Source organism: Neomonachus schauinslandi, chromosome 11 (assembly GCF_002201575.2).
Source record: "Neomonachus schauinslandi chromosome 11, ASM220157v2, whole genome shotgun sequence".
In the NCBI taxonomy this organism is placed as follows: domain Eukaryota; kingdom Metazoa; phylum Chordata; class Mammalia; order Carnivora; family Phocidae; genus Neomonachus; species Neomonachus schauinslandi.
In genome coordinates this window covers 94,012,132-94,040,067 of record NC_058413.1, presented here as the reverse complement: position 1 = coordinate 94,040,067, position 27,936 = coordinate 94,012,132, and the positions used below count along the sequence as shown (strand labels likewise).

General features: G+C 46.0%; 1 protein-coding gene across 2 annotated transcripts in view; it reads left to right on the top strand.

The window, feature by feature from the left end:
* The window catches only part of LOC110586266 (alpha-tectorin), a 188,285-nt gene extending 161,878 nt beyond the window's left edge, over window positions 1–26,407 (top strand). The window contains exons 19-30 of one of the 2 annotated variants that reach the window (XM_044919222.1): window positions 6,063–6,262; window positions 9,987–10,370; window positions 12,279–12,565; window positions 14,036–14,316; window positions 17,046–17,156; window positions 18,317–18,519; window positions 19,499–19,662; window positions 20,114–20,362; window positions 23,684–23,846; window positions 25,000–25,087; window positions 25,589–25,705; window positions 26,307–26,407. In XM_044919222.1, coding sequence (XP_044775157.1) covers window positions 6,063–6,262; window positions 9,987–10,370; window positions 12,279–12,565; window positions 14,036–14,316; window positions 17,046–17,156; window positions 18,317–18,519; window positions 19,499–19,662; window positions 20,114–20,362; window positions 23,684–23,846; window positions 25,000–25,087; window positions 25,589–25,705; window positions 26,307–26,407 — 2,348 coding nt within the window. Of the gene's footprint in view, window positions 1–6,062; window positions 6,263–9,986; window positions 10,371–12,278; window positions 12,566–14,020; window positions 14,317–17,045; window positions 17,157–18,316; window positions 18,520–19,498; window positions 19,663–20,113; window positions 20,363–23,683; window positions 23,847–24,999; window positions 25,088–25,588; window positions 25,706–26,306 lie in introns of both variants that reach the window. The other variant, XM_021696471.1, reaches the window with a different exon arrangement.
* Window positions 26,408–27,936: the final 1,529 nt, after the last annotated feature.

The following is a 27,936-nucleotide window of genomic DNA, read 5'->3' as shown; positions in this document are numbered from 1 at the left end:
AAGAACTGTTTGTAGAGGGGGGTAATGTCAGGAACTCTCACCTTAAATGACAGTGCTCAATTGTTGTCACTCACGGGAAGGAAAAGGAATTGTGTTGGGAAGCCTCTTCCTTACCCGGGAGGAAGAAAATGCCCCTACCTCTATCAAGCTTGGACCCATAGGGCTAAAAATGGTGCAGGATTGGGAAACAGTTTTGAAAAGGAAGACTCTGTAGGGTATGAAGACCATTTTTTCTTGTTCTTCTGCCTCTCCACCAGCAACCCTTCCCTCTCCCCTCCTCAAGTTCTACACAGACATGGGTTGCCTCCTTTATATATAGTAATGGGGAGCTCTATCCAAGGCACTCAAAGCAGAGTCTGTCCTGCTTCACCCTTGGCCTTGGGCCCCATCCCTGCCTAGACCAACTGCCTGCCAGCAGGGCTGAGGCTAGGATGCATGAGGGCCAGTTAGACCTCCCCCGACCTTGGCATTTCAGGATGGGGGCAAAGATCCGAAAGAGAGTTCCTGAGGAGATAGATGCTGGTAGTGATTGGGGAAAAAAAAGAAATGCTAAAATAAGAGAAAAATTATACTTTAAAGAAGGTATGTGGGTGGGGATGGGGGGGCGGGCACAGTTGGAGGCAGCTGAGTTTTCCATTTTGAATTTCAGAAGCAGAGAAAAGCTGCAGGAGACTGAGTTCTAACTCAGCCGTTCCATCTGAGAGACTGGTGAACACAGAAAGCCTGTCTTCAACAGGGTCTGTGACCACAGGGGATGTGGCGTGAACGTCTGGGAAGTGAGGGCAGGCTTCATGTCCCCCCGCCCCCCAAGAATTAGTCCAATTCAACACTCACATGTCGAGATACGAGACATGGTGTTTTCAGGAGGAAAACGGGGTAGTCCGGAACTGTCAGACTTACCCCTTATTGGTGACAAGGCAGAGTGCTGCTGTTTTTCAATGATATTGGCTGTTCCTATCAATGGGATAATTTATTACCCAATTACCGTATTTGTGAATGCTTTGGAAAACTTCACCCAAGTTGAACAAATAGGTTTAGAGGGGGAAAGGGAGGTCCGTTGTCTTAATTACTAACCCCTCCTTAAAATTCATTCAGCTGAGTCTGTCATTCTTCAGCCCCTTAATGGGGCACTTAAATTAGCGTTGTAGATGGTGAGAGTACAGTAAGCCACAGGAGAGGAAATCATCAATGCCTAACAGTGACTTGTGCCCGGCACTGTTCTAAGTGCGACATGAGTCCTCGCTTGTAGTCTCCGCCCAGTCATCCCGTAAAGCAGGTGCCATTAAGAGTCTCATTTTCTTTTCTTTTTTTTTTTAAAGTTTTTTTTTTTAAAGATTTTATTTATTTATTTGAGAGAGAGAGAATGAGAGAGAGAGAGCACAAGAGAGGGGAGCGGGAGAGGGAAAAGCAGACTCCCCGCTGAGCAGGGAGCCCGACGTGGGACTCGATCCTAGGACTCCAGGATCATGACCTGAGCCGAAAGCAGTTGCTTAACCAACTGAGCTACCCAGGCGCCCAAAGTCTCATTTTCTAGAGGAGGAAAGTGAAGCTCTGAGAAAGGTCGGAACTTTCCCAAGAAAAGTGGCTACTGGCAGTGCTCTTTCTGCTGGGTGGTGCTGCCTCTCTGACCCTGGGCAGACCACGGACCCTGGGGACGCCCCCCCCCCCCCACTGATGCTGCAGGGGAGTGTACAGGACCTCTGTACAAGATCAGGTCTGTGGGGGTGTCTTCCAACTTTGGTGGGCCACTGTGAGGATTAAGTGGGATGATGTCTCATAACCCATGCCACCCCACGCTTGACACCTGGTGAGTGCTCAGTCAGAGCTGAGTATCATTTTCATTTTCCCTTTCTTATTCAGAGTCCTGGATCCCAAGTCCGGTCATTAGGGGTTCTCTTACAGATTTCTCTGCAGATCCAATAAATTCTTGTTGAATAAATTCTTCTCCTACTACAACTGTTCCCACTATTAATAGCAGACACTGTTGTTGAAGTACCAGGCAGTGGACTAGGAGCTGTGCAAAATACACCTCATTTTATCTTAACAACTACTTGGTGAGGGAGATATTATCTGCACTTGACAGAGGAGGAAATGGGTTTCGAGAGAGTAGGTAACCTGCCCAGGTGACAGCGCTAGTTAGCGGCAGATCCAGGACTCAAACCACTCAGCCCAATTCCACAGCCCTTGTCCACTGCATTGTACCGCATCGCTTTTCGGGGGGATCCGTCATCCTGCCCCCGCCGAGGCACAAAGGCTAAAGAAATCAACAATAGTCACATTCATGACCACAGTGGAAATCCAGGGGTAGAGCTATCATCCCCCACAGCTCTCGGTACTTCATTTGGGTGGAGAAAATCAGTATTAGGAGTTTTAAAGTTTGTTCTCAAGAATCAAATGTTTATTAACCCTACCTGCCCTGTTCTCAGGACTGTTTTGGGGGCCACGGAAGAATCCGAGGTACAAAATAGGTTATAGTCTAGTTGGGGAAATGGGACCAGCATACTTGGAACAATGGGCATCTCTAAATAGCTGGTGTATCTTCTCAGATATTAAAATGTATTGTAGAGCTTCAGTAACAAAACCAAGTTAACACTGGGACATGAATAGAAAGATCAACCAGTGGGAAGATGAGAAAAATCCAGAAATAGGGCCCAAACACTAAAGAGAAATTAGTATTCCATAAAGCTGGTATTTCAAATTACTGGGGGAAACAAAATGTATTCTTTAATAAATAGGCAAGGAACAAAGGACAAGAAGAAGGGGGGGAAATAGCTAAATCCCTGCTTTACTTCTCACTCAAAAATAAAATCCAGACAGAACCAGGATCAAACATAAAAATGTCAGTTATAACAGTACTAGGAGAAGACAAAGGCATCTTTGTTTTGTATTTGTTAATCTGGCAGTAGAGAGGGCCTTTCTAAGCAAAACGCCCAAAGCCAGAAGAAAAACCTCATAAATTCGACAACTTTAAAAATTTAAATTTCCACATGGCAAAAACAATCGAATACAGGTCCCCCCCGCCCAAAAAGAAGATGCAATTTAAAAGCCAAACAGTAAATACTTTGTAACACATGACAGACAGAAGTCTATTTTTAATTTTTAAAAAGCTTTTACAATGTAGTAAGAAAAAAATTCAACACCAAAAATGCGCAGGAGGACACAGAAAGGCAGTCACAGAAGAAGACATACAAATGGATTATAAGCAAGTGAAAAGCTGATCAGCCTCATGAAGAATTGCAAACTAAGTAAGGATATAGTGGGGTTTTTTTCAATTTTTTTTATTGCGGTAAAATACACAGAACATGAAATTTATGTTCTGAACCATTTTTAAGCTTACAGTTCCGTGACATTAAGTACTCAACATTGTTGCATTCACATTGTTGTGCAACCTCCACCACCATCACTCTCCAGAACTCTTTTTATCTGGCAACACTGAAGCTCTGTACTCATGACACACGAACTCCTCACGCCCCACCCACCCCAACCCCTGGCAGCCGACTGTTCTGTTTTCTGTCGCTATGAACTTGAAGACTTCCGGTACCTCCTCTATGTGGACTCACACAGCATCTGTCTTTTGTGGGTGGCTTATTTCACTTAGCATAATATCCTCAAGGTTCATTCATGTTGCGGTACATTGCAGAATTTCCTTCCTTTTTTAAGGCTGACTAATATTCCATTGGGTGTGTATAGACCACATTGGCTTATCCATTCATCCATCCAGCAATGCCTGGAGTGCTTTCATGTTTTTGCTCTTGTGAAAAATGCTGCTATGAACATAAGCATATAAAGGTCTCTTTGAGGAACTTCTTTCCAATTTTTTGAGCATATATCTAGAAGTGGAATTGCTGGATCCCATGATAATTCTATTTTTAATTTTTTGAGGAACTGCCATATTGCTTCCCACAGCAGCTGTACCATTTCCATTCCCACCAAAGTGCACAAGGGTTCCGATTTCTCTGCACCTTTGCCAACACCGGGTTTTCTGAGTTTTTTAAATAGTAGCCATCCTACTGAGTGTGAGGTGGTTTTTCATTGTAGTTTTGATCTTTATTTCCCTGATGATTAGTGATGTTAAACATATTTCCATGTGCTTACTGGCCATTCATATATCATCCTCTCTGGAGAAATGTCTATTCAAGTCATTTGTCTATTTTTGAATCGAGTTTTTGTTGTGGTGGTTGTGTTGAGTTTTACGAGTTCTCTATACATTCTGGGTAGTAATCCCATATATATGTATGTGTGTGTGTGCACACACATACATATATATGGGATTGAGATATGTATATGTCATATTTATGTATGACATTTAACCTTTCGCATTTCCAAGGGTCAGAAGGTTTGGTGCTGAACAGACAGCGAGGATGTGCAAAAATAAACCTCCTCATATAGCACTGGCAGGAGGATGAATTGGCACAGCCTCTTTATAGGGCAATTCGGTTGCATCTATCAAAAATTTAAATGTACAAACCCTTTGACCCAGTAATTCCACTTCCAGGATTTTATTATACAGAATCATTTACTCATGAGGTCAAAGATATATGTCTATGGATGTTCACTGCAGCATCATCATAAACATAGAAAATATACATACCAGGTAGCAGTGCAAAAACTGTAATTCAAGGGTAATGGAAGGAATACCATCATGAAAAAGCAATGAGCGGGAATATATGTATATTATGCTCCTATTCATGTGAAAAAAATGGGAATGGAATACACACATGCATGCACATGCACGTGCACGTACACACACACACACACACACACACCTGGGTACTTGTATATGCATAGAAGATTTCTAGAAGATTCAACTCTAATTTGTTACCAGAGGTTGCTTTTCTGTTGCACTTTTACTTGTATGGCTTATATTGTCTACCACAGGCAGGTAGTACCTTTTAAATTAAATGTTTAAAAAATATATATAGTAGATCGTGATATTGGTTACATGAATCTATACATGTAAAATCCATAGAACTGTGCACCAAAAAAGTCCATTTTTACCATTAAGTAATATAAAAAATAAAATGTGCCCCAAATGTGTACTGTATATGGTATAGAGAAGTTCCAACATAATAGTACTCATGTTTTTCATTTACACTGATTAAAATAATAGCCTCTATAGATCAGAGGGGGAAACGAACCATGAGAGACGATGGACTCCCTAGAACTTTTAAGCAAACCTGTCTTTAGTGATTGGCTAACACTGAACACTTATGTGCTAAGCGCTGTTCCAGCCAGGCAAGCTCACATGATTCCTCCCCCGACCCCAGCCATGAAGTAGGTGCTGTAAGTATGTGCATTTCACAGGGAAGGAGCTGGGGCCCAGAGAGGCTAAGTAACTGGCTCCAGTCTCCTGCAGCTGGCTCCAGAGTCATGCTCTTCACCAGGACCCTAACTGCCTTCCCTAAGAGCATCCACGCGCATTTGAAAATGGTAGAACGTAGTACACACACACACACACACACACACACTCACACATACACACAATACACACTTGCCTCCTCAGAAATCCAGGGGCCCAGGGGCCCCTTTTTGGACAGTCTATGCACACCTGGTTTAGAAAAGATTCTGAGGAAGTTCTGGAGTGAAGGCGAGTTGCCATTGGTGTAAGGGTGGGGGGGGAGCTTTGCCAATAAGAGGGTCTCCACCTAGGACTTGAAGAGTGGGGAATTTGGGGAGGCCTAGAGAACGAGGAGGGCATGCACAAGGGAGACCAATATGAGCCAGGGTCTAAAAGCGGCCATGAGGGGTGCCTGACTAAAGTCGAGATGCATGTCGGGAGGTGGGGTGAAGGTTGCAGGTCAGAGCGCACCCCAAAAAAACACGGCTGAGCAGAGGACAAAGATTATGTGAGGGAACTCCAGTAACCTCATCCGCTCTGTGGTCCATCGTTTAAGCAGGAATGAGTCGGATGGAGGCTTTCCAGAAGCAGAGGGAGTCGTAGTGAGAAAGTGATGCGGCTCACCCCCCGCCAGGCCTCCCTGAGTGGGGGAAGCCGTGGCCGGAAGGAAACCGTGCACGGTCCTTGTGAGCGGGCGAGGCCTGATGTGTGTCTTGTGTTCCAGCCGTCACCTGCCCTCCCAACAGCCACTACGAGAGCTGCGTGAGTCTGTGCCAACCACGCTGTGCCGCCATCCGCCTCAAGAGCGACTGCAACCACTACTGCGTGGAGGGCTGTCAGTGTGACGCGGGCTACGTCCTCAATGGCAAGAGCTGCATCCCGCCCCACAGCTGTGGCTGCTACTCGGACGGCAAATACTACGAGGTAGGCGGCCCAGCCCTGCCCGTCCCTCCTTGCCAGCTCAGATTTCCCTCTGACCCCAAGAGCTTGGTCACGGTTGACCAGTCCTCCCCCTTGGTTAGGAAAAGAGGGTGCTTGTCTGCAGGGAGGTGGGACAGGGCAAGGAGGCTAAGGAGAGGTCGGGTGAGGCCCTTGCTCACTGAGGAGCGGATGAGGAAACGTGCTTGGGCCTCAGTCCCTTCCTGTCCTTGGCATTGGGAGGCCCCCTACACTTGCCCGCGCTCTCCACTAGCATTTGCGTCTCTCTCCCCATCATGCCTTTCTCTAGGCCCTTCTGATTTCCTGTCCTGTAAATCTCAGTGAAAGCTTCTGGGGTGTCTATAGTTGGAAAATATGGTGGCTGTGAATCTGACATTTGTAGCTATCTTAGCTAAGGACATTTTTAACTGGAAAATATGGCGCTCAAGGCCAAGAGGAATGGCCTTCCTTCTCTGGGCTATTAAAGCTTCGTGAAAGCGTGTGAAGGCTACCATCTCCCCGTGTGCCATTTGTCACTCTGGGACCATCCCCCAGCGAGCTCTATCTGGACTGCTTAATGCTGTGCCCCCCACATTCTGCCCTCTGCTTCCCTCTCTATGGGGGCTTCAGCAGAGAGCTGATGAAGATGCCCTTTGTAGATGTCACTCAGTAAAACCTTATGTAACAGCTCACTGAATCATTTACTTTTTGTACTTTGAAATCTTTCTTTATGTGCCGTAATACTAAGCTAGAAAAGGTCTTGCCTGGACAAAGTATTTAGTCTGTGGTTCTGCCTCAAGCCCAGTGTCTGCTGAAATGACGTGCACATCTCATACTGGTGAGGAGAGAGGTAACAACTGTAGGTATCGAGTATCTGCTATCTGCAGATCTCTGCGCTGGAGGTGCTCCGGGGGATGACAAAGCATGTCCCCTGCCTTGAGGAACTTAAAAGTCTATTCAGGAGAGAGAAACGTGCATGTTAAAGAACAAGAGAACGATTACAAAATAACCTATCAACGAGTAAAAAATAATACCTACAGAACTAATCAATTTTAAATGAAAAAGAACAGCAGCACTTAAAAAAAAATCTAATTGAACCGTCTGGATTAGAAATAAATTAGGCAAAAAATAAAGAATGTCTCCTTTTTGTAAAAATGCATCGCCTCGTTCAAGAACCATCAGGTTGACTTTATTCTGAGAGTAAATAAAAGAGAGGGAATATGGGGGTTGCTTTAGGTTCATGTTCAATGGGAAATCTGCTTCAGTGTAGGGAGACAGAAGTGGGGCAGAAGATTAGAAAAGTAATCAAGGAAGACTTCTGGGGAGAGGTGGGTTTAGCTCTTAGAGCTTTCAAATAGCTCTTACCGCTTATTTGAAAGACAAAGGCAGAACTTGTGAGAAAAAAATAACAAAATAACAATTTTTCTCACAGTCTCGGAGGAGAGATAACCAGACTCAAAGCTGAAAAAGCACTCTTGCAATCTCTGCTCCCGGGTCCGGAGACTTACTGAAGAGTCTGCATCCATTAGGGGTGTCATGCACCCCTCAACAGGGTTGCCGGGTGTCCATGGCATCATGGAACGGAGCCGGGTTTGAGCCTCGCTGAACCATACCGCTGGTGGAGGGACACTGAGCAAGCTGTGTCATCTCCCTGAGCTTCAGGTGCCCTCTCCATGAAATGTGGCTCTAATACCAGCTCCGTATGGTTGTTGTAGAAATAACATCCGCCAGGTGCCTGGCACCTAGCAGCTCAGTAATTGGGAGATGCTATTGTGTTTGTTGTTTTTATTCCCTTGAATAGCATTTTGTCAATAAAAAAATCCAGGCGTGTTAATGAAATGATGCATATAAAAGCCCTTGGAACTCTCAGGAAACGCAGGTAGAGAGAGCTCTCCGCGGCTATTAGCACTATAAACATGATTATCCAATTTTTATCAGAAAGTCAGTGGGTTTTGACAACGGCTTCTATCTGGGAAGTAGCAAACTTACAGAACAAATAATCCACATTTCCTTGCCACTATTCAAACAAATTTCTTTGGAAATAAAGGGAGAACACATCTAGCCATTAGCATGTAGGGTACTCACCCAGCTGTCATTGCCAGGTCTAACTAAGGTAAAGAAAGCCATGCTGGGCCCAGTGACTTCCCTGTGAAGCTAGCTTCATGATCAAGTTCTCCTGGGGGATGAGTTATTTACCCTTTATCATATCCACATATGCCAGGTTATTTTTCTCTTTCTGCCCATGTAATGTCTGACTTCTTATCAGAGAGAGGCCAGACCATCCACTCAATTATTCTGCAAATCTGATAAGAGAAATGAAGTCAATTTGTGAGGCGGCTGGCACCCAGAATATTTTTCAGGTCTGGAAGGAGGAAAGCCTTGGTTCCAGGAATAACTTCACTTTGAGGACGAAAGAATCAGCAGTGGCATCTTGACGTGCACTGCACTGAGAAAACTTGTCCTGGAGATCTCGTTCTCTATCTATTTACCTTCGAATCCGATCATTACTCATATGTGATAGCTGGGATTTTAATAAGTCTATCCATGAAGCCGGAAACAGTGACCAGACAGAAGCAGAGGCCTTCCTGTGCTTAGTTGGCACATCTCTGGAGAGTGCTGTTCTGGTCAATTGAATTAGTGCCTACATCACGGGTCTTTCGAAGCGGTCTACTTGTTGAGACCACACCCCACCTGGACGATCATGACAAATTTCCAACTATTCCCTGGAGTTCTCAGTCTAGAACAAGGGCAAGTTCAAGAGCACAAACTCCACCAAGTACAACTGGGTCTATAGATGATTGCTTGTTTGGGGAAGAATAGGAAATTATAGGCTGCCACCATGGAATATGGTGGTTTGCTACAGGTATTTTATGTAACTATGTAATTTCTCACCTTCTCAAAGAGCATGAGTGGCTCTTCTCCAGTAAGAATAGCATCTACAACTTATTGAGTGCTTATGCTACGCCAGGAAACATGCCTTACAAGGTCTTATTTAATTTAATCTTCAGGGCTGCCCTGCAAGACTGTATTGTTACCTCCAATTGAGATCTGAGCAAACGGAGGCTCTGGGAGGTTGGTAGTGTTCCTCAGGGTGGACACGTAGGGTCCAGGGCTGGAACTGAAGCCCAGAACCTCCCTGTTCTCTAGATCCCTCCCTTCAGAACAGGTAGGAATGGAGGTCCTTGCCACCACAGGAAATTCCAAGTAGATAGGTAAAGACAAAGTTTGGAACGGCTGTACTCACTGGATGTTGAAATGACTCATCATAGGAAGTGGTTATAACTTTCTCTTAACCTAGTTAAGATCTGAAGGGCCACTTTTATCATTCTTGAGCGAACTGAAATTTCATCCTCGAGGTGGAGCTGGTGCTTTCCTACCAAATATTTTTCCTCTTCACCTACTTCCTCTAACAGCTATAGACATTCACAGGTTGGCTGTGATTAGGTCTACAATCCAGCTGTATAAGGGACCCAAGTTCTGGACGGAAACCAATAAAGTCTAAACGGCATGTTGTCTGGCATCCGAGTGGCGTGGAACCGCTGTCACATTTACACGGCAGCAAACCCCCTCCTGCTCCCTGTTGCAGATTCCAGCCCCCTTGGCGGGAGGCTAGCCCAGCCCCCAGCCCGGAACAGGGTCCAGATGGAGGCGCCCCCCGGGACGCAGGGGGGGAAGGGGTCCCCCGGGACTGCCCACAGCCAGCATTTAACCCCCGCCACCTCTCTTGCAGCCCAAGCAGCTGTTCTGGAACAGCGACTGCACGCGGCGCTGCCGCTGCTTCCGGCGCAACCTGATCCAGTGCGACCCGCGCCAGTGCAAGTCGGACGAGGAGTGCGCGCTGCGCAACGGGGTGCGCGGCTGCTTCAGCACCAAGACCTCCTACTGCCTGGCGGCCGGCGGCGGCGTCTTCCGCACCTTCGACGGCGCCTTCCTCCGCTTCCCCGCCAACTGCGCCTTTGTGCTCTCCACCATCTGCCAGAAGCTGCCCGACATCTCCTTCCAGCTCATCATCAACTTCGACAAGTGGTCGGCGCCCAACCTCACCATCATCTCGCCCGTCTACTTCTACATTAACGAAGAGCAGATTCTCATCAACGACCGGAACACTGTCAAGGTGACAAGCCTGTGGTTGATTCTTAAGACCCGTGCCCCGGAACAAGGGCCTGGCTAGGGGACCTTGCGGTTTTTCCGGATAACCCAGTTGGAGGATAGTAGGTTGTTCCTCTGCATGTGCCCTACACAGATGACCAGATTTTCAGGAATGAAAATCTAAAGATTCTGCAGGCCTGAGAAGCGGCCCTGTTTTGTCCTTTGCTGACCCTTCTGGGGCCACTAATGACAGCGTGGCTGCTAATAGAGTCTCAGGTGATAAAACGGTAGATAAGGCAGCTTTGACTCTGGATTAATTTCCAAAAAGCATCTTGTTTGTTTTTAAGAGCCTTTAAAAGTATTCTTGGCTCTGCTCAGCTGTATCAAGAGGAGCTCTTTCATTTCTGCTATCCTTTCTAAAAGCCAGGAGAAGGCAAGCATTTGCCTATAAAAATAATGACCTCACTAAAAACGTGATGGAGCATCCCCCACTATCAGAGGGCTCCGTGACGACAGAGCAAGCGAAAGAAAATGGGAGGCTGAATACGGTGGATTTCTCTTAGGTTGGCCCTCCCTTAGCCTGGCTGGCTGGTCTCTGGTGAATCTTAGACTGGCATATTAAATAAATGTGAATCTCCAACCAACCCCCATAACTGATATGGCTCCCCAACTTGGATTCCTCCTGCCCCTTCCATGTAAGATATATTCTGCTCTGATAAACTCCTGAAAGCCACCTCCAGCCTCTCAGCTAAACCAGGCTGCTCACAAGCCGGCAGACCTGAAAGATGGCGCCAGTCCCCAGTGCTGTGAGTCCAGCTGGGGAGGGGCAGGTAGAGAGCCAGGACACACACATTAACGTTTTCCAGAATTAAGCTTATTGTGTGTATTCTGCTTTCCGCCACTGGCTCATTGCATTGAGCGTATCTTTGTTTGGAAAATCATCAGATAGCTTAGTGTCCAGCGTTAGGCAAAAGACTGGCGGTATTTTGCAAACTTAAAAGGAAGAGTCTGGATTTTAATACTGGTTTTTAACTTCAGTGAAAGCTGCTACTGTTTTTGACACTCCAGTTCTTCTTACAAATTGGCCCACATAGACACAACTGCATTGCTCCCGAATACAGGAGCTAGAAAGTCAAAATGACCACCCGAGAGAGCAAAACTGACATTATTGCTGAATAAAATACTCCAAGCTGGCCAAAATGGTAAAGAATCATATTTTGCAAAAGGGGTCTGCTTTTTTTTAAGAAACAAAAGTTACTAATAACCGGGGGTGGGGGGGAATCAATTTATTTGGTAAGTACAGGAAAAGCACATTATGTTCTGTCCTAAGGGCTAAGAAAAGAAACTATTAGAAAGTAGGTGAATGATGAATGCAGAAAATACTGTGCCTATAGGACCGTTGGGGTGGGGGAGACCTCCAGTTTGGACCTTATACACAAGAAAACAATAAACATGGCAGTGATCCCCTGATTCATTTCAACCGTGTTTGACATTCCTTAGCACAGGATTGGGATTTCATTTCAGTAATTGGTTTATGCTGGGGAAAGTTTTATACAAAAATCCAGCCATTTGTAGTGGGTTGTACTTTTATAATGTTTTCTTATCTTTCTGCCTCCATGTTTTGCTGCTTTGGGGGGAACTGTGGACAGTATGACGAGTAAATGCCTTTAAACTCTAAGGCAGTGTTCAGCAAGCTACAGAATTTGACCAAATCCACTTGCTGCCATTTTTTTTTTAAATAAAGCTTTATTGGAATGCAGCCTCCTTAATTTAATTACATATTGTCTATGGCTGTTTTCATGCCCTGAGGGCAGAGTTGAGTAGCAATAGCGATCATATAGCCCACAAAGCCCATAAACATCTGTAGTGGCCCTTTATAGGAACAACTGCCAACCCCTACTATAATCTACTTTCTCTCCCCCCTCTCCCACAGGTGAATGGCACGCAAGTGAATGTTCCATTTATAACTGGGCTGGCAACCAAAATCTACAGCAGTGAGGGGTTCCTGGTGATAGACACCAGCCCCGACATCCAGATCTACTACAATGGTTTCAACGTCATAAAAATCAGCATCAGCGAGAGGCTGCAGAACAAAGTGTGTGGTCTCTGTGGCAACTTCAATGGGGACTTAACTGATGACTATGTGACCTTGCGGGGGAAGCCAGTGGTGAGCAGCGTGGTGCTGGCCCAGAGCTGGAAAACCAATGGCATGCAGAAGAGGTGAGAGTTCCAGCTGCTAGACTCACTGTCCCACATCCCCCCGTGTCCATGACAGGTGTTAATGAGGAATGCACTCTCTAGAGTAGCACCACTCCTCTCCTGCAAAGAGCTGAACCTTGCAGGCAACACCGCTTGGAGAAAACTCTTGGGAGTTTTCATGAGACAAATAGGCACAGCAGAGGCCTAAGTAATTTCTTGAATGGCAGAGGAAGGAACTGGGCTTAGATGATATGATTCCAAGTCTTCATGTCATCTAGCCCTTGGCCGAACAGAAGAGGGTGCCCAGGATTAAACCCTGAGGTCTTGACCAGCTGCCCACCTGCTGGGACTTGGGAGAAAAAGTCCCTTGCTTCCCAGGGCTGGGTCTAATTATGTGCCCGTGACTCTCACCAGAATGCAGGTAGAGTTTGGCAGAGATCAGGAAAGCCTTTTCAAAAACGGAAGTCACCAAAGTTATTATGAGGCCCCTCTCTTGCCAGTTGAGATAGAATGAGTTAAACAAGTTATTCCAAAGGTACTTAATTCAGATTACCTCTGAGCTGCTGAATTTTGTAATACATTTCTGGATCTATAGATATGCTTCTTTTTCATGCTAATTCTTTGCTTTTATAAAGGTTCCATCCCTTGTACTTTAGCAACAGCTAAATGCCCAGATGGGGAAATGACGCAGGTATAAACAGAATACTATCTCATAAATTAGACGATCCTGAATTATAGGACCCAGAGCTGAAAAAACCTCAGGCAATATCTAGTCCAATCTCTTCCTTTTCTAGGTGAAATGGAAGCTAGAGCAGAATGAATTACATGAGGGGCCCTGTAAGTGGCAAAGTCCAGAATCTCCTCCTGAGGAGTTACGATTCTGTTTGAGCTTCTCCCCTCTTCCCTTTCTTCTTTCCTCCCTTCCTCTCTTTCTTCCTTCCTCCCTTCCTTCTTTCCTTTATAAACTATTTCAGCTGGATACCAACTTTCTTGTGACGGTTTTGCTTTTGGTCTCTGATAGCTATATGGGAGGTGGTTTAGAAGGCTTCTAGACAACTATTATACCAACTATCATTATTACTATTATTGATTAATAATAATAGTAACTCTCATTATTATTATGGTTGTTATTGGTTATTATATCAATACCTGTTCATGGTTATGGTATCAATCCTATCCAAGGTTAACAGTTTTCATATCGGTATCTGCCTTTCATCGACACGTTGGCCTCCGACCCATTATTTTAGTTTACCCTCACTTCTCCCGGCGATAGCAACAATAGGAATTACTGTGTCGCTTTCTTAGATGGATAGATTGAGGCCAGTAGCCCTGATTTACCTAAGATCACATAGCTAATTAGCATTTTGGATCCACATACTTCACTGACTTCAGGATTAGCAGATGAGGTAACAGGTGGGGTCTTCCCTCCCAGCGGGGATCTCGGGGGGCTGTTTGGGTCTCGCTTCGTCTGACCAGACGTCTCGCTCCTAGCTGCAACGAGCTGCAGTTCTCTCAGTACGCGGCCATGTGTGATAATGTGCACATCCAGAAGATGCAGGGCGACGGCTACTGCCTGAAGCTCACGGACATGAAGGGCTTCTTCCAGCCCTGCTACGGGCTTCTCGACCCCCTCCCCTTCTACGAGTCCTGCTACCTGGACGGCTGCTACAACCACCACAAGTTCCAGGTCTGTGGCTCCCTGGCAGCCTATGGGGAGTCCTGTCGCTCCTTCGGGATCCTCAGCACTGAGTGGATCGAGAAGGAGAATTGCTGTAAGAGAATTATTTTATTTCTGTGGGTTCTTTTCGAGCTAAGAGAACAGCCTTGCGGGCAACACCGCTTGGGCTAGGCCTGGCTGGCTGGCCTCCACCTTTAGCCGTAGGTCTGTCCCCAGGCTTAAAGAGTTGAGAGCTACAGCAGAGATTCTATGGGGACGGGGGCATTTCAGGGGAGCCTCACTCACCTGTGGTTCCACTCCAGCTATGGAATTTGGGACACCAGCTTGGGCAGATGAGGTTCTTTGGGTTGGAGGAGCACCCGTTTAGTAACTGATGAGGTAGAGGGACGAACATACTGACTGCCTTCAGATCTCGAATCCAGCTCTTCTCGCCTCCTTGAACATGGGTCAGAGCCCAGCTCAGAAAGGGAAGGCATGTGGCAAGTGGCAAGCTGAGTTGGAATTGCACCAACTCTATCTGCCTGCCTTGAAAGGAAGCTGTGGTTGGATTTATAAAGGGATTGTACATATATTAAAGTAGCTGATAAACCAATGATCTATAGACTCCTTTTTTTAATTTAAATTCAATTAGCCAACATAGAGTACATCATTAGTTTCAGGTGTAGAGTTCAGTAATTCATCAGTTGCATAGGACACCCAGTGCTCCTCACATCACGTGCCCTCCTTAATGCCCGTCACCCAGTAGATCTATAGATTCTTATATTTTTTTCTGTAGTAAGAAAATCATTTTGATGTGTAGATCCATTATATTATTTGGCCATTTTCTTACTAAGTTAATCAAACAGATGGAGCAAATATGTATATAAACATATATAAATGTGTCATCACCTGTCTTTTTAATGCAGTATGTAATTGTGGCCAACAGTGTGTGTATTTTGCCAACCCAGTGTGCATCCAGGTACCAACACAAAAACTGGCACATTGCAAGACTGCATGCATGTCAGTAAATTTGCAGACTAAACCTGACCAGGAGTAGGGATGCACTTAATTCAGAACCTAAAAACAATGTAGTTGATTAGAATATGTATCCAATGATTTCAGAAACTCTTTTTTTTTTTAAAGATTTTATTTATTTATTTGAGAGAGAAAGAATGAGACAGAGAGAGCATGAGAGGGGGGAGGGTGAGAGGGAGAAGCAGACTCCCCGCCGAGCAGGGAGCCCGATGCGGGACTCGATCCAGGGACTCCAGGATCATGACCTGAGCCGAAGGCAGTCGCTTAACCAACTGAGCCACCCAGGCGCCCTTGATTTCAGAAACTCTTAACAAGCAAATTACTAGTCTCTCTTGGAAATCAACATACATTTTTTGATAACTTTAATATTTTACCCCGTTGTGTTAATAAGCAATAGTTTCAATAATTTTAAAATTAACTGTTTTGAACCTTTAAGAACTTCTCTCTGTATAAGGGCATGTCTTATTTGCCAATTGGTATATGGACCACCATATTGGTAAGGGAAGTGTTTTTTTCCTTCTGTGGGCTATAGCCTCCCCATTTTGTTATTCTCTTGGGCTGTTTTCATGTCGTGTTAATCAGCCGTAACATTCGCTGAGTGGCCGTTGTGTGCACTGTGTAGGCACTGGACACACTGGTCAAATGAAAGGATCTTTATAAAAGGAAGCCTTTAAAAATAAATGTATTTAAATTATGCTGATGGCTCTCCGTTAGTGGTCTTTCTGGGAATTAAGACAGGGTGATGCCAAGCCATCCCAAAACTCCCACGTATTACAGTGAGTTACTTAGCAGAGGGGCATGGCAGCTGAGTCAGGAGAAGTATCTGAGACAGCATGGGGTTTTGCTTTGTTTTTAAATTCTTGAAGCTAACTTGGCTCATGCTGGGATTGAACAGTTGTTGTTTCTTTAGCACTCACCATCCCATGCCATGATGAATAGGAGGATTATTACATCTGATAGGGAGAAAGGTTCTTTAAATAAAGAAACGAGCATCTAAAAGAAAATGCTCTCAATTAGTGTTTCTTAAACTGGGGAGTTGACGATCTTGCAGGTGGTCTGTGGACTCATCTGCTACAGAAATAATTGTTTATAATATGATGATGATGGCACTCCACATACATTTGTTTTTTACTTACAGTTTTACCCTTGTTGGCAAAACAGTACAATTAATCTAAGTCAGTGCCGGCGAGTTGTGTGTAGGTTTGGGTTTGTCTATTTTTATAAAATTAAGTACATAGAAGTTTATGGGGAAAGTAGACCGTGAATCAAAACAGACCAGCAAGTCCTATCTGAAGGACGTCTCTGGGACTTTACTGGCCCTAAAATTTTCATTCTTAACAAATATTTATTGAGCAGCAACTATGAGGAGGCTGGCTGCAAGGGAGGATGGAGATAAATGGTTGGACCCCACTCTGTGTAAGTGCGAAGATACAAATGCGTGTAATGGTAGACCAGTGTGGTAAGAACAGGGATCGGGGTAGATCTTGGCAGTTCGCTGTGTCTCTGCATTCCATTCTCACCACTCACCTTCCACTGTGTGGACCTTGGGCATGTTGCAGCTGTGAAATGGTACTTCGTTCGCATGCAGAGCGATCGTGAGGGTTGGAGGAGATACCAAAGCCCAGTGCCAGGGCCCCGATCACTAGTGTTGTCATCGTGTTCTGGAAAGTTGCCTTGTCTGTTCATCCTCAGCTGCCATCTGACCACGGCCAATTCCATGAAAGTGGCAAGTCCAGAGTGCAGCCACCTGCTGCCGAGCATGGGTGTGAAAATCAAGTCGTGTGTGTTTGTGTTTGTTTTCCTTTTTAGCAGGAGTGGTTGAAGATCCCTGTGTGGGGGCGGACTGTCCCAACCGGACCTGTGAGCTGGAAAACGGAGGAGAGCTGTGTGGCTGCGTGGAGCCGCCCCCCTACGGTAACAGTGAGTGACACCTGCTGCCTCCCCACCCAGACTGGGCCTGATGCAGAGGCCTGGCGGCCGCGCAGAAGGACTCCAGGGGTGGAGCCCATGCAGCCGCCCTAGAGACCCACCCCGTGAAGCTTTCATGAGCGTTGAAGCAGAACAAGGAAGCAATCTGACTTCTTCAAAGTAGGCTAATGTTCGCTTCCTCGTAGCTACAGCCTTTTCTTCAATAAATGATAACACCTAAATTTGTACATGAATAGAATCAGCCAGTTCCATCTGAGGCCCCATTCAACATCAGAGAGATCCAAATTGATGTTTTAGTCTCACAGGGAAGTCAGGCAGTTTGACGCAAACACGAAACCCTCAGAGCGAGAGTGCCAGGTGCTTTAAGACTAGTTGAAAGCCAGATTAATTGGTCCTAAAGAAGAGACTGCGGGGTTTGAAGCAAACAGTAAACACCTAGGACCCCGTGTCCCACTCCTAACCTCAGTGCCCATAAGGTAGGAAAGGCCTTGTCCCCACCGGGTATACCCATGATGTCGGCCTGAAGGGGGTGCTGCTTTGCCCCCCCCCCCCAGCCCCGTGCCCTTGCTGGAACCAAATAACTCAGAAGGCATGTGCTAAATTGTAGATCCTACTTGACTGAAAGATTCCCTAGGAGGGCTGCTGTTCAAGGGCTTCACCTGAGCAGATAAAATCCTTCTCTCTGTTTCTCTAGTGCTCGTTAGCTTGTGTTTATGTACTCCTAGAAAATGTCAATTGGCCTAATAGTGTCAAAAATCTCCTAGTGGGGGGTCCAGGAGTGGCCTGCCCGGAGCTGCTCTCACCCTGGGGCACGTCTTTTAGCCTCTCCAGGATAAGCCAGATGCGGTACACAGCTTAGGGGAAAGTAGCTCCAACCAAAGTAGGGCAAGGTCCTAGGTTTGTGAAGAAAAGACAAAACACACTTTACTAGCATGTTAATCTTTTTTAAAAAGCTTAACAACATCCCGGTTATTGCTTTGAATAACTTCATGTACTCTCTTGGTTAGATCAAAGCTTAATTAGAAACGCCCAGCCTTTGTGTGAAGATCATTAGCCTCTTCTCAAGGATCCAGTCGTGGGACACCTCACCCCACTCCTGCAGCGCCACCAGCTCACCCTGACTTGCCTTTCATACTAACTGTTCCCTGCAGACTCCCATGACATCATTGATGCAGAGGTGACCTGCAAGGCGGCCCAGATGGAAGTGTCCATATCGAAGTGCAGACTCTTTCAGCTCGGCTTTGAGAGGGAGGGTGTGAGGATCAATGACAGACAGTGTTCCCACATCGAGGGGGAAGATTTCATCTCCTTTCAGATCAACAACACCAAAGGGAATTGTGGCAACATCGTGCAGGTGAGAACCTGGGGCCGGAAAGGACATCCGGCTGAGGTAGTGACAGCCCCGAGGGTTTGCACGTTGGGTATCTTTAAAGCCAACTTCAGGGTGGTTTACTTAGAAATATCCTCCGTGGAAAACAACACAAGACATATCCGACATGAAAGACATCAAGGAGAGAAGAATCATCGGGTGCTGAGTGGTTAATTGAACTGAAAGATCAGGATAAGTGACAGGCTCCTGTCCTCGGTTTGCGCTGTCCGCTGTCATCCTTTGCCCTGCATGTTGACAAATTTTTGTTACCTTGTTCATGCTTCTCTTGTTCTTCCAGGTAAAGGAAGCGTTTTTGGGGGGAAGGGTGTCCCAGACACCATGTAACAGTTGGCTGCAGAAATACATCAAGGTCCCAACTTTTCATGTCAGATTATCCAATGTATAGGTTGGCAAAGCATCTTGCTTCTTATCCTCCTGTTCCTTCCTATAAAATATATATGTATGTATATGTATATATATTATATACATATATAACCATGTTCATTAGCACTTTATCAGGGAATGAAAGGAGTGAGCAGGTGCAACTTGCCTTTGTTCATTGTGGTCCTTGTGGGAAAGTCTGGTAGAAGATTTGGTGCAGGAGAGATTTTGGATTAGGACTTGAAAAAGAAGATTTATATTACCCTGGGATGGCAATACTTCATGCTGTCCCCAGCTTGGGTTCCCACAGATAACTAGGGCTGGTTGTAGTTAGAATTCAGGGTACATGGATTCAGCCTCCATGGACACTCAAGGTTACCAGACTGAAGGGTGCTGTTGACATCTATTGCAATACTTCCGTTATTATTGTTAGTAAATGCTGAAGCTAGCTCCATCCTGACTTATACCAGCCTCTGGGTTATGTATGGAATGAAGCCATTTCTCCACTTTCAGGGCTGTGGATTTGAAATGCAAGCCACATACTCCCACATTTAATGATTTCTGACCTTCCTTTGCTCTGCAGTCCAATGGCACTCATATCGTGTATAAAAACACAGTCTGGATAGAAAGTGCCAACAATACGGGCAACATCATCACTAGGGACCGGACGATCAATGTGGAATTTTCGTGTGCTTATGAGCTGGATATCAAGATCTCTTTAGATTCTGTTGTGAAGCCTATGCTAAGGTAAAGAATCTCATGGGCTGTGTGCGTTGCTTTGTCTTTTCCTTGACAGTCAAGGTTAGCATAATCAAAATTGCTTGCTAGCATTTGTCTTTGAAACACCAGGGAAGAAACAGTTCATATTTTCTGCACCTAAATGCCTCGGACCAGCACTGTGCAATAGAACTTTCTACAATGATGGAAATGTACTGTCTTACTATCCAATACAATAGCTGTATGTCAAAATTGAGCAATTGAAATGTGGTTAGGGGTGCTGAGGAATTGATTTTTTTTAAATTTTATTTAATTTTCATTTTAATTGCCACATGTGGCTTGCCATTTTGGGTACCATTTTGGACTTACGCTTTGCTATCATCTGCTTTGCCTTCCCTCTGTGTTTTCGGCTTGAAAATGGTAGCAATTGAATACATATAATTGTTTGGGGTCCCTTGCCTCATGATTGTTTCCCTTTTAGTGTCATTAACCTCACAGTTCCAACCCAAGAAGGCACCTTCACCACCAAGATGGCGCTCTACAAAAATGCTTCCTACAAACATCCTTACCGCCAGGGTGAGGTGGTGTTGACAACTCGAGATGTGCTGTACGTAGGGGTCTTTGTGGTTGGAGCTGACTCCACACACTTGCTCCTGACACTGAACAAATGCTATGCTACCCCCTCCCGCGACAGCAATGACAAACTCCGATATTTCATCATTGAAGGAGGGTGAGTGGCCTCTTATCAGAGGACAGCCTCAGAGCCTTTCAGATAAATACTGGTCCACGTCAGGTTTTAGAGAAGAGAGTGGGAGCTAATGTTGTATTGTGCATCCATGAACCAGAATGCTCTTAACAGCCTGTGAGGTACACATTGGATGAGCAATGAGCAGGCTGAGGCTCAGGGAGGCCAAGCAACTTGCTTAAAGTCACAGAGCAGCTTCGTAGCAGATCCCCGAGTCCTTGTGGCATTAACTACAAAATGCTTTGTTTGCAATGTGATCCAAGAGGGGATTGTGTCCTGCCAACTTCGAGTTTCAGCTTGAGAGAAATGTGGATCACCTGCGCAAAAGCGTATCATGAGAAGGAATGGTTGGTGAACAGGACACCTGTCAAAATTTGAAAAGAACTAGAATACTAGAACAGAATAAGAGAGTAAGTGGAAGAAACTACAATAGCCTATAAAATCAAGGAGTTTCTTCTTATTCACTGCTAAATGCCTGGCACCTACTATGTTTCCTGAAATGCGGTGGATATATAACAAAATTTACAGAAGGAATGAATCAGAAGAAAAGACTATAGACCAAACCACAATAATGAGAATTATTTTTATTTTTTAAAAACTGGTTATGTCAAGTAACAGTAGTTCTGGCCAGCTGTGAAAATTAAACAAAGACAGACTAACAGGAGAAAAGCATACACATTTATTTAATATGGGTTTTAGGTGGCACAGAAGCCTCCATAAGGAAATGAGGAGAAAGGAAGTGGTTGAACCTGAGAACTTTCTGCTAGGTTAGACCAAGAAGGGACCATGGAGAAGTATGAGAGGTCAAAGGGTATGTGGTAAGTGTAGTAAACTGGGGGAAGCTTAGCAGAGCCTCTTGGTTAGGATTCTTCCTGATGTCCCTCTGTCTTTGGAGGTAAGGATGCTTCTTTTGTGAAGGAGGGAGGGCCCCTGGCACCTGAGGGCTTTTTGACCTGTTTCAGGAGAGTAGAGTCAGGGGAAGGTCACCGTGACCTTTCTGCCTCTGCTGTTTTCTCAAACTCCTTCACCTTAAAATAGTATGCCAAGGGGCCCGATTTTGGGGGGTACCGTGTCCTGACCCCCATGACTAGCCTGGGCCGACACCCACCCTGAGGTGGTCAGGGAGCTCTGTGGATACTACAATTAGCTTCAAGGTTGAAAAGGAATAGTTTCTCAGAAGAAGGTATGGTTCTGGGCAAACTGAATATCCATGGCTTTGCAGAGAAGTTAGGTACACAGTTCACCCAGGGTGACTCAATTAGCCAGCGGCAGAGAGGAACCCTTTCAAGTATCATGACACACAGCCTCCCTAACCGACCGGACAGGACTTGTGTCACGGGGTGCGGAGGCTTTTGACTTCCTGAGCTGGTTCTTGGGCTTTTCAGAGGCAAAGGGAAGGACGTGGTGACTCCTCGGTGGCTCGCAGCCTGGATGCCTCTCCTTCCCATCGAAGTCCTTTCCTAAAGTGAAAGAGCTCAGATCTGAGCTCCTGTACAGACACCAGCCCGGTTGGAGGGCCTGTGTCTCCTTTGGAGGACGCAGTGGCATTTAGGAGTTTTTAAATAGTGCTTGATAGACTTGACCCAGAGAGGAGAGTGAGTGAGTGAGTGCACGTGTTCATAAATCGCAGCCTCCCCCGGGTCTGAACAAAGGCCTTCCAGATGAAACTGTTGTTTGCTTTCATCCTATGGAGGAATTTTAATTCATGAGTCCTTCTGACCTTTCTTGGAGGACTGTGGTTATTGTGTTCCCAGTGAACTTGTCCAGTGGGAAAACTGATGCACGGTGACGAACGTGTGAGCAGCAAAATGGGTTCACTTCAGAATTGTGGGGGGTCAGCTCGGTGGAGGGCAGCAATGGTACCACCATCTCCCAGTGACTCAGAAGTCCCACCATGCCCGTCGCTGTTGTCTCCTCTTCGTGCACCTGGACAGAGGAAAGGACAGTTGTTCCTCTGATGGTGGACAAAGGGTTCTAGTGCTTGGCTTGTGTGCTCACACGGAGGTAGGCATCCACAGAGCCTGTCGCTCCTTTCCCAACCCCTTCCTTCTGTTCCATGCGTTTCTGGTACCTGAATATCAAGTCATCGGTCTGGGAGGGGGTGGTCTGGTTAAGAGGGAAGGCTTGTGTGAAGATTGGAGAGTTGTGAGCATTTTAGAAACTTTGAACCCACTTAGATTATTCAAATGAATAACAGTGACAAGGAAAAGTACGGCAAGTAAGCTTTAACTTCAAAACATTTAAGAAACAATCACCTTGAAGACTAATTGCAAAACCTAATAGGTGTGGGGATGCTGGAGGATAACTCCGGTTTTTAATTTTCCTTATCACTAAGCTATTTAATCCTGTGGGTACGGGAAGGAAAGATTTAAAAAAAAAAAGTCACTCTTTATCTTCATCATTTTTAGATAACTTCTCAGCCCCTATAGACCAACCTTGGCCATGGTGGCGCAGTTCATGCATTCACTCATGCATTCATCCACAAAGATATTTAGATCCGTCCTGTAGACCCTACAGTGTGTTCGAGACCCAGTGAGGGCGACATCTGGGTTCTTGCGCTCCGGGAATCCAGAAAAGGCCACCTGTTCCCGCCTGGTCAGGTCTGTGGTAGGAGCGTGTCTGCTGAGAAGGGGGAGCCACAGACTGGCTCTGGGGAAAGAGCAGGAGTGTGCATGCGTGGGAAGACTTCCAGATTAGGGAAACTTCATATGGAAAGACAGTGGGGCAGAAGGGGCTGTGATGCATTTGGGGAACTCTATGTGTGCCTGAGGGAGGCTGGTGGCTGTCACTGCCCACTGGCCCAATACCACGAGGGGGGGCAGCAGGGGGAGGAGAGGTGGCCACCTGCCGCACACATCTTAGCTCACCCGGGACTGCTCTGCCTTCTTCAGCTCCCACCTATTTTAACATGGACCAATAAGGTTTTCATCAGTGGACCCCCCCCCCACACACACACTGATAATTAACCAGAGAAAATACAGCCGAGGTGAGGACCGATGGCGTTTGCTGAGTTGGCGTCAGTAAACCAGGGCTCCGTGAGGGGCAGAATGAGAAACCGAAGCCGCGGGGAGACTGGGGGCAGTCCCTGCAGTCATCCTGCTTTTAGTTGCAGTTAGGATACTAATTTGAGGTGTTATTCGATGCTTTTAAAACAAACTACGAAAACAGACGGGAGTGGGAGTAAATGAGAAACCCACACAGTCCAGAGGTCACTCTTAAATGCAAAGACGTTCTTACCTATCATGACGGCTTTAGATGAAATAGAAGCCAATGTGTGAAGCAAAGATTCCATTTTCTCCTGAATAGGTGTCAGAACATTAAAGATAACACCATTGGCATCGAGGAGAACGGCGTCTCCCTAACCTGTCGCTTTCACGTCACTGTCTTCAAGTTCATTGGGGATTACGATGAAGTTCATCTTCATTGCGCGGTGTCACTGTGTGATTCCGAAAAGTACTCCTGTAAAATAGTAAGTGAGGGCATGAAAATGAAATGCATCGCCCTATTTCTCACTGCCCCCGGTTTGCCCAGCACGGGGATCACGATTGCCAGGATCTGGCTGGCTCCTGGGAGTTCTGTGGCTCTCACGGCCCCTGCAAGTGGCTAAGTCGAAATCCTCCCTAGATGCTTAGGAGCGGCAATCCTCTTTGGTCAGACAGGAGAGAGAGAATGCGGTAGAATGATGTCCTCTTCTCTGTCTCTGAAATGTCAGTCTGTCATGGGCATAACACTAGACCAGGGTTTCTCAAACCTCAGCACTATTGACCTTTTGGACCCAATTGTTCTTGGTTGTAGGGACTGTTCTGTGCCTTGTAGGATGTTTAGCAGCATCTCTGGCCTCTACCCACTAGAGGCAAAGAGCACCTCCTCCCTGGTTGTCCCAACCCAAAATGCCTCCCAGCATTGCCAACTGCCCCGGGGGAGGGAGGGGCAAAACTGGCCCTGTTTGAGGACCACCACACCCACACCCAAGTCTCAAGGAGCCAGGCCACCTGAATCTGAAGGGGACAGTGGGGGCCAAGCTCCACCGCACAATCGAAGCAAACTCCTGGGTTCAGGGTACTTTATCCAGGAGTTCTTTAGACAGTGACTCTCCTACAGCTCATCCGATCCACGCCGGGGCCTGAGGCTCCGCAGGGGCTCCTGGAGGGGCTGCTGGAATGAGGTGACAAACCAGTCCTCTCTTCCATGCCAGGCTTACATCCCCTCCACAGACTCCAGTGTCCCTAAGATTTTACTGCCCCGGGATCTGCTTCCTAACCTTTAACATTCTAGCTTTGTGCTTCCCCGGCGTTTGCAGAATCAAGCTGTGAATTGTGGTCAAGCCACTTACACATGCGGCTGTCTACCCTGTTGCCGGATGCAATCCAACAGTCCTCATCCTTGGGAAGGGAGCCTCTTTGAATCGAAGTCTTATGTGGAGAATATATTTAATTCTGTTCAACATAAAGCCCAGAGTCCCGGTGGGCTCCAGGATCAAGAATGCATTGGTTCTAATTAATCGGAGTAGTGATAGCACTTGAGGCTGGAACGACTGCCTCTTTTGGAGGTTGGAAATATGGTGAAGAATAAGTTATCAGCTTAATTGTGTGAAATTTTCCCTCTGGTGTTCTGTCTTTCAGACTTGCCCACAAAATTCCAGGATTGCCACAGATTATACCAAAGAACCTAAAGAACAGATCATTTCAGTGGGACCTATTAGGAGAAAAAGTATGTATGTCCCCCCGAAACACGTTATAAATTATTAAAACAGTGGGATTTGAGGGCTCGGACTAACTCTTGGGTGTGTTTCAACTACGACGTGAATCTGGTGGCCGACCAGAGGTGGAGGGACACCCCGATGAAATCTTTACCTTGACTCTGAAAACACCACAGCAGCGCTGGGCTTTTCTTCTTGCTGTCCTCTGTTTTATTTATTTTTATTTTTTAATTTTTTAAAATATTTTATTTATTTGACAGAGAGAGAGATAGCGAGAGCAGGAACACAAGCAGGGGGAGTGGGAGAGGGAGAAGCAGGCTTCCCGCCGAGCAGGGAGCCCGATGTGGGACTCGATCCCAGGACCCTGGGATCATGACCTGAGCCGAAGGCAGACGCTTAATGACTGAGCCACCCAGGCGCCCCAGCTGTCCTCTGTTTTAAAGCGTTGCCCTGAGAGCGGCGTCGAAGATTTGACCTGCCTGCCCTTGTTCTGACCAGCTGCTCTTTTTCAGGGCTGGACTGGTGTGAGCACAACGGAGGGTGTGAGCAGATTTGCACCAGCCGGGTCGATGGGCCCTTGTGCAGCTGTGTCACGGGGACCCTGCAGGCGGATGGCCAGAGCTGTAGAGGTAGATGCACCCCCTGTCCTGGGCAGGCAGCTGGGGGTGCAGGGAGCCCTCTCCCCTGAGGAGGAGACGTTCATTCGTGAAGCCCACTCAGTCAGCGATTGACCTATGAAAATTCCAGAAATTAAGATGGAAAGATGACGGGAATGCCAAGGAATTCTAGCACCATCTTGGAGATACAGATAGAGATATTGATACAGATACAGATATAATGTTTTTAACCTTTGGGTCCCTGTTCTTTTATCTAAAAGATGAAGGTGATTTAAAAAAAAAAAGTTATCCAACTATTTAAGGACCAAATATTGGCCTTAAATCTGGTCACCAAGTCTACCTGGGCTGTGGTTGGGACTGGGATGGTTGATCCAACAAACGAGATTTCTTGCAGTTGCCTTAGGACATGGGTTTCCCTGAGGTTAGCGGGACTCTGCTAAAGGTTGAGTTAATTCTGCTTCTTTCCTGCCTCGGTCAGTGCCTTTTGGATAAAGTGAGTTCTTGGCAATGAAGAAAGTGGGCTCATTCATTTAGCTGAGTACCACAGAGTTCTGATTCCTGTCAAAGAGCTATCTTTCTTCATAGGACTTACTATGTTCCTCTCTGTTCACAGCCTCTAATTCTTCCATTGAACTTCAAGTCTGGACGCTGCTTCTCATCATGACCCAGATTTCACTATGGCATTTTGTCTATAAATCAGGCACGACCTCATAATTAACTCAAGGTTGCTATATAAAGTACTGTAATTTACTCACTTCAATTCCCTGTAGGATAAAAGGTGTGTGCCCTTAAGTCAAAGCCTGATTGAAAGTGTCCAGCATCTCAAAGTGGTACCACCTGCCTCCAATAGTCAGAGTCCCAGAAATGTGTGAAATTCCCAGCTCCTGTTTCAAAGTACACAACGGGGCTCCCAAAAGCAGGTATCTTGCCTAAAATTTCCAAACGGTTGTCACTAGAAACTTTGGTTCCCATGAAAAACCAGTAAAGGAAAAAAAACTTCTGGTTAGAGAAGTCTAACCAGGGAAATCTGTCCAACCAGTGCTGTTTCTGGATCATAGTTTTTTACCGAGAAAGGGCCTGTGGGAACAATATTGAGAAGCAATGACTGGAAGGTTTGACTCTCTCTAAGGAATCTTTATGATGTTTGGAAGAGTCTGATCTACAATATGCATGTGTTGCTCACTCCTGTTTGTGATGAGCTTCTTCCCTACCCTCACGTCCCTCAACCTTGCCATGGCAGCTTGGCCACTTGGGATACTGTTTGCACACCTGGGGAACCCCACCTCCCATCCCAGACCCAGACCCTTCTCTCTGACAAATCAACCAAATAATTTTTAATGTGTTTTATGCTTAAATAAACTTCATGTTCAAGTACTCTCAGTACTTGGTGACTGGAATCTTTCTTACTGATATTAAGCTTTGCATACTACATAGCATGCTCTGATTTCAGAAAAAGCAGCAGCTGTTGGACCAGGTAGACCCCACTGGCCAGAGCTTGAATGTGTTCTGTCGTGTGTACTTACAGAGAGTTAGCAGGACATGAAGGTACAGGACAGAAGAGAGGCAGCATCCTCTTTTTATATAGTACGTAAACACGCATTCGCTGTGATTAACTGCAAACCGGAGGCCTGCTAAATATAATCCCTGGACTGCCTCTCTTTTTCAGGTTCAAAACAAAGTAAAACCCACTTCAAGTTTATTTTGAAGTTGTTTTGGATTTAAGCTGATGGTATTTTTGCATTTTTCTGGGAACTCTGTGAAAAGCTGAGCATAAATCCTTGCATCCTTAACCGTGGGTATGGACACGATCGGTGTTGTCTTGCGTGTAATGGGCACCACACCGACTGGCACGGGGCTGAAGAAGTTAGGGTGTAGACTGAGTCTGTGCTGAGGTCCTTTGACTTCCCAGTCGTCTGGGAGGGTCAACAAATTCTAGCGTGTCTTGCCAGTTACACATGGTGGCTAAGAGAGCAGCTGGCGGTGTTGGAGAAAAAAGATGTGTCTACTTCAGCTTGAACATTTTGAGATCTGGGCAAATGCTGAGCATTGGGAGGGGTTAAGGAACCCAACTGTCTATTGCAAGTGAGACACAATGCTGCTTCCTCACCAAGAGAGAAATCAATGTTCCGTGCATGTCCTATTTTCGCATGAAAAACCGTCTCGTTGACACAGTTGAAGGTTTAGGTGTTCACAATCAGACAGATTCTGAGTTGAACACAAGACTATCTCATCGATTATTTTAC